Below are 6714 nucleotides of genomic sequence, written 5' to 3'. Positions count from 1 at the left end.
ACGAATATATATATATATATATTTTTTAAATTTGAAGATTTTATATTTGAAGATTTTATATTTGAATTTACACTAAAAATCAAATATTTTGAATCTTGTAAAAAATACTTATTTTTGTATTTTTGGCTGTCCCGCTAGCTCTTTTCCTAGTTTGCTAATCATTATTTCTTCTTTTATTTTCTGGACGGGTTATTGTTTGTTCAACTTTTATTTCTACAAGTAATTGTTTCCATAACAAGAACCAATAATCAATTTTATGAATGTGAAGCAGACATAAGTAAAACTAAATCAAATGAATAAATTATAAATTACAATCACATAAGAAAAACTATAAATCTAAGAACCTTATAATTACCACAAAAAAATAATCTAAGAACGTTGTGCCAGATTAAAAAAATTGAGCTTTAGTCTTACTCTTGAATTAATTAAGCTGAACTATCAGAATAAGTCATTATATATTTCTTTCACTACTATCAGAACTGAATGAGCGTCTATATTGGTAAAGATTATAAATTGAGTTCTCCAAAATCATGATTTTAACAACTAAAATTGTCAAAAACAAACCTATGGATGCCGGTGAAAATTATTTTTTTTCTATTTTCCACCAGGTGTCCGGCAGTACTCGCTTTCACGCTCGATTAATTTGAGTTCTCGTTGAAAAATCTTACTTTAGGGGATAAAAGAGCTACCTATTAAAAGGTGATTGTGACGAGCTACCTATTAGAGCTTATAATTAGTAAGTTAGTCCAAGCTGCCCTTTTCTGATCAACCCAAATAATTTCCAGGAGAATTCACATTATTTTTTTTACTGTAATTTTGTAGTTTATCCTCTCATAGTAAATTACTTAGTTATTTTATAATATTATCAATTAATATTTATCATAGAAATTTACTTATGATTATCTCATACATGATGTAAATTCTTTTACATGGCCGTGGATAAAACTTGTATTCTTTTCAAGATTTGTTAATCTTATCATAGTGGTCCAAAGAGCTGTAGAAATAAAATAAAAAAATTCCATACAAGTGGTCCTTCTGGAGTACGAGAAACAAGTTGTCGAGTCCGAAACTTTTTTAATTATTTTTTGGACAAAAAATACTTTTGTATTACTTTAAAAAAAAAAGTTACATAAATGAGTAAAACGCAGTATTATACTGCGAATTACTTTAACGGCAAAATTTCCGTTAAAGTAATTCACAGTATAATACTGCGTTTTACTAAATCGCAACTATACTACGTTTTACTAAGATGTTAGGCCCAGCTATATTTTATTAAAGCTGTTCGCAGTATTATAATGCGTTTTACTTAAAACGCAGTATAATACTGCGAACAGCTTCAATAAAATATAACCCCTTCTTCTTCCTTGGACCACTGAACCGAAGGAAACCAAAAATCTTCGATTCTGTTGGTCCCCCCACCCCCACCCCCTCCCCCGCGTCAAACTTCAAAAAAAAAAAATGGGCCCCACCCGTCACCTAAAGAGCAAGGAGTGTAGGTCCCACATACAAGACAAGCTTTGGATTCCTTCTTTCGGGTGCAAAAATTCGATTTCAATCAAATTTTAAAAAAATAAATCGAGGTATTTCAATTTTGTTTATGTCGAAACTCGTATAGTACATGCATATTTGTATTGTTTAATGTGTTTCCATGTTAATTTGTGTTATGTTTGTGTTTAAATTTGTATCTTATTTATACCCGGATTGATTTATTAGCTTTGGTACAAAAAATTGTTAAAATTTGATAAATTATTTGTATTGTTAAAAAATTAATATTATTTATTTTGTTTGTTGTTCATATTTGTATTTTATGTTAGTTGTTTTTATATGTAATAGTGACCTTTTAGCGTAGTAAAATAAATAGCCTTTTAGCGTAGTAAAATATAGAGCCTTTTACTGTAGTAAAATATAGAGCTTGTTAGTGTTGTAAAATATAGAGCCTTTTAGCGTAGTAAAATGTAGAGCCTTTTAACGTAGAGTCTATGTAGTTTAAGTATGTAGTAACTGCAAACTCTATCCAATTACACTTTACAAAATTAATTATTTAATTATAACAATAAACTTACAAAAGTAACAAATTCCTATATGTTGTAAAATTAACTCAAATATCGAGCCTGGAACCCATACATAATTATTCTGTCCAATTGTAAACATAATTAATTATTTAATTTATTAAGCTAGCACACACAATTCTAAAAATGTTAAAATTGACACGCATAATAATTAAGGATAACTCGGTGCTACCGAGCCTCAAAAATCGAGCCTGGAACCCATACATAATTATTCAGTCCAATTGTAAACATAATTAATTATTTAATTTATTAAGCTAACAGACACAATTCTAAAAATGTTGAAATTGACACGCATAATAATTAAGGATAACTCGGTGCTACCGGGCCTCAAAAAATGAGCCTGGAACCCATACATAATTATTCAGTCCAATTGTAAATATAATTAATTATTTAATTTATTAAGCTAACAGACACAATTCTAAAAATGTTGAAATTGACACGCATAATAATTAAGGATAACTCGGTGCTATCGGGCCTCAAATATCGAGCATGGAACCCATACATAATTAATCAGTCTAATTTTAAACATAATTAATTATTTAATTTATTAAGCTAACAGGCACAATTCTAAAAATGTTGAAATTAACATGCATAATAATTAAGGATAACTCGGTGCTACCGGGCCTCAAATATCGAGCCTGGAACCCGTACATAATTATTCAATCCAATTTTAAACATAATTAATTATTTAATTTATTAAGCTAACACACACAATTAATTTGTTTAAATTATAGTAGACGACATGGACTTTCCTCCGCCTGCGCATCCCGGACCTGCCGAGGATCAGCTACTAGTGTTGCAGGGCGACCATAGGTCCTCATTTGTATGGGAGGGATAGCTATCGATGCAGCCTCTCCGCCCCAGGAGACCTGACGATTTATGGGAGTTCATCGGGGAGCATCCTTTCCATGCCCGCGTAGTCACGCGCCTACAGGCTACGGGCTTCTATACGATTTTTGAGCTTGGACGGATGCAACTTGATTGGTCTCTCATCACGGCCTTGGTAGAGCAGTGGCGACCGGAGATGCACACTTTTCACTTGCCCACTGGAGAGGCCACCATCACGCTGGAGGATGTTCAGGTTTTGTACGGGCTGCGCGTAGATGGACGGGCCGTAGCACTGCCCTAGTACATTAGATCCATGATGCGTGCACAATTTTTGGATATGATGATGCATTTTACTGGTTATAGACCTCAGGGTGACGCTGGGGGCAGTCGCGTTGCTTTGTCAGCCATCAGAGATCATATGGCGTTTTTGCACCCAGACATTACCGGCGAGACGGAGGATCTCCATATTGAGAGGTACATGGAGTTGGCGCTGCTCCTGCTTTTCGGGTGTGTCTTGTTACCGAACACTTCGGGGAGTAAAGTGAGTATGCGCTTTCTCCATCATCTTCAGAAGTTGGATGGTTTACCCCAGTATAGTTGGGGTGCTGCTGTTTTTGCATACCTGTATAGGAGCATGTGTCGGGCGAGCATGGGCCCAGCGGTGGACATATGTGGTTTTCTGCCCCTCCTACAGGTGACAACATTTTCGAATACTCTGTTCATTTCTCCGAATTCTATATGGTCGAAATGACTCATAAATTTTACATCAACCTTTTATCTTAGGTTTGGGCCTGGCAGCGGATCATGTCGTTGCAGCCACCTCTACCAGCACTTACGCCTGGTAAGGCTTATCCGTTTCTCCCTCAAGATTCTAGGTGGGAACTACCGAGGGACCGATGCTCATCATAATCTCCCCCTTATCAGGGATGTGCTAGATATGCTGGTGGACGGACAGGTAGATATGTACCTACACTTACTTGCTTAAATTGAGTTGTGTTGCGCATACTCACTTTTATGTTATTATTTGGCAGTTCATCTGGACGCCATACAGCGACGAGTTGGTAGCTCAGCTGCCCTTTTATTGCTCAGTCGATCGAATGCTTTAGAGCACCTTCGTCCCGATGATCTTCTTCGATATGGTTGAGTATCATGCCACAGAGCGTGTGCTTCGCCAGTTTCACCATCCCCAGCCTATACCTAGGGATCCTGGATGGGTGGCTATACACTATCAGCGGGATGACCGTGCCATGCTGGACGATATATATATGGGATGGCTAGAGCAGCAGGTCCTTATTTGGGAGGAGCACCGAGCTGACCGTATTCCGCCAGCACCTACATTTACCCAGGAGGCCACTATTCATATATATGCATCATGGTACCGCCGTCACACCCGACTGATTATCGGGAACCCCATTCATGTACTTGTCGAGCTCTACAGACCATACGCCGGGAGACACGAGGCACTGGTATGTTTTTTGGCTTATTAATATCGTATAATTGTTATATTGCGTTATTTAATTAATATTTTAAATATTTCACAGGCTATTGGGCATCATCACCTTTACCAGTTGGGACAGGAGATGCAGCAGCATACCGACATCCCTACAGTCTTTGACTATGGCCGGCGGGTGACACAGTTGGCTCGTCGGACCCTGTTTCAGGCGAGAGATGCCGTGAGGTTGGACCACGAGGCTCAGTATGCGGCGCCAGAGGACTACCATCGGGGTAGGGGTGTCCTACGAGGCAGAGGTAGGGCATAAGGGAGGGGTAGCCCACGAGGTATGGGTGCTCCACGGGGTCGCGGGGGACGGCGAGGAGGTGGTCCCCATCAAGGGGGCGTTGAGACACATGTCGACCCACCTGTTGAGGGACATGATGAGGACTTTGGAGTTGTGGCGCTTGGAGAAGATCAGCCGGGTTATATACCTCGACAAGATGTGCCTTCCAGCAGCATGCCTTCGTACAACCTTCAGTTATCTCTGCCAGCATCGCAGGTCACCCCGTCAGGAGCATTGTCGATCATGGGTACATTCGACGGGGATGTAGACCAGTACTTTGCATGCCCATCTACTGCAGCTGAGGATTGGCCCACCCGGGACGTGGATGGCGGGCGTAAGTTGAGTTATGCCTCATCCCCGGCGGTTGATGCGGATCTATCACAGGCGCAGGTATGTTTGTATTACTTTAAAATTTCAATTTGTTTTTTTTCCTTAATGAGCTGCCATTAATTAATTTTTAACTTTCTTATGAAGGCATCGTCCCAGCCCATCTTTAAGGCCACTACATGCTTTGATGAGGACACCACTGATGCGTATATTCAGGAGGCTGACGAGACCACGGTGGGAATATATTTTTTGACTTAACACGTACAATACAAATATACTTTGTCACATGCTAAGTTTAGTACTTGTTTTGTAGATTGCTGACGGCCCGATGGCCTATTCTTCTGATCCTGCCAGTTGTGTTGTCGATGTTGCTGCACATCCTCACATAAAGTGGCGGCTTGATGATGATGATCCAGATAGTGAACCCGGGCGACAGGGGATGCGACTCAAGCCAGCACCAGCACTGAAGCACACAGGCTGCGGGACTCACTGATTTACTTAGGTTTTTAGTTTGTATAACTAGTGCATTATGTATATAACGATAACAGTTTAACAACATTTATATTTTAATTGCATTTGAACAACAGTTTTACTTAAACAGTACACAAGAAACCCAAACATTGCAAAACGTAGTACTATACTAGAACTAAAACCATCACTGCACAAAGGATAGCAGTACACAGAAAAACAAACAATAGAACTAAAACCATCACTGCACAAAGGATAACTAAAACCAGCTTTTTTCACGTGGTTTTCATCTTTTTCAGAACGACAAGACAACTCCATAAAACGTAGTACTATACTACGCTTTATGTGTTAAATTTTTCTGCAATAAACCAGCTTTTTTCACATGGTTTTCATCTTTTTCAGAACGACAAGACAACTCCATAAAACGTAGTACTATACTATGCTTTATGTGTTAAATTTTTCTGCGACAAACCAGCTTTTTCACATGGTTTTCATCTTTTTCAGAACGACAAGACAACTCTATAAAACGTAGTACTATACTACGCTTTATGTATTTTGTCTCGCCTATAAATAACGGCATCATTATAGTTATTTTGTGTGCTCAAAAATTAGTAAAAGCAAATATTTCATTAAAAGTAAGGTTTTTTTACTAAAAGCAAATATTTCATCAAATGGCTCAACCTCTTCGTGCACCAAAGTGCAACTGTGGAAAAGAATGCTCGATGCAAAATTGTTGGGACGATGGTGAAGTTGGACGCCGCTACTGGTGCTGTATGAACCAGTTATACAAGGTTTCCGGCGAACCTATTTGTGATTTTCAGGAATGGGTTGATGAACCATGTTATCAGGAATGATACAGAGAACAACTGCAGTTTCTTCATAATATGTGTTTATGCCAACGGGAAACACAAAGAGAAAGCAATAGAATTATTGTAGAAATGAGGGCGAAACTGAAGGAGGTGGGAGAAGAAAAATGGAAAGCACAATGGAATTGTGAAGCACAAAAGGAACGAAAAGAAAAATATAAACGGGAACTTGCAGAGGTGAAGGCAAAACTGAAAGAGGTAGAAGAAGAAAAAGAACGAATCGAAGAACGATTTAAGTGGTTGGAGCAGAGAATAAATCGCAACCGGGACTAAACATTTTCTTGTATGTGTTTAGTGTATTTTTCATATTTCATGTATTTTTATTATGTTGGCCTGTTATGTTTGTGTTTGTGCTATAGTAATGCTTTATTTTAATTG

The 6714-nt window shown here is 38.4% G+C and overlaps 1 protein-coding gene across 1 annotated transcript; it reads left to right on the top strand.

Moving 5' to 3' along the window:
* The first annotated feature begins 3213 nt into the window (after positions 1–3213).
* LOC138885612 (protein MAIN-LIKE 2-like) lies at positions 3214–4512 on the top strand. The gene is made up of 3 exons (XM_070166576.1): positions 3214–3591; positions 3681–3738; positions 4439–4512. Exons 1-3 carry the CDS (start codon positions 3214–3216, stop codon positions 4510–4512), a joined length of 510 nt encoding a protein of 169 aa, XP_070022677.1.
* The last annotated feature ends 2202 nt before the right edge of the window (positions 4513–6714 follow it).

This window comes from Nicotiana sylvestris, chromosome 2, assembly GCF_000393655.2.
Source record: "Nicotiana sylvestris chromosome 2, ASM39365v2, whole genome shotgun sequence".
In the NCBI taxonomy this organism is placed as follows: Eukaryota; Viridiplantae; Streptophyta; class Magnoliopsida; order Solanales; family Solanaceae; genus Nicotiana; species Nicotiana sylvestris.
Note: the sequence above shows the minus strand (reverse complement) of the source record. Positions and strands in the feature narration are given on the sequence as shown.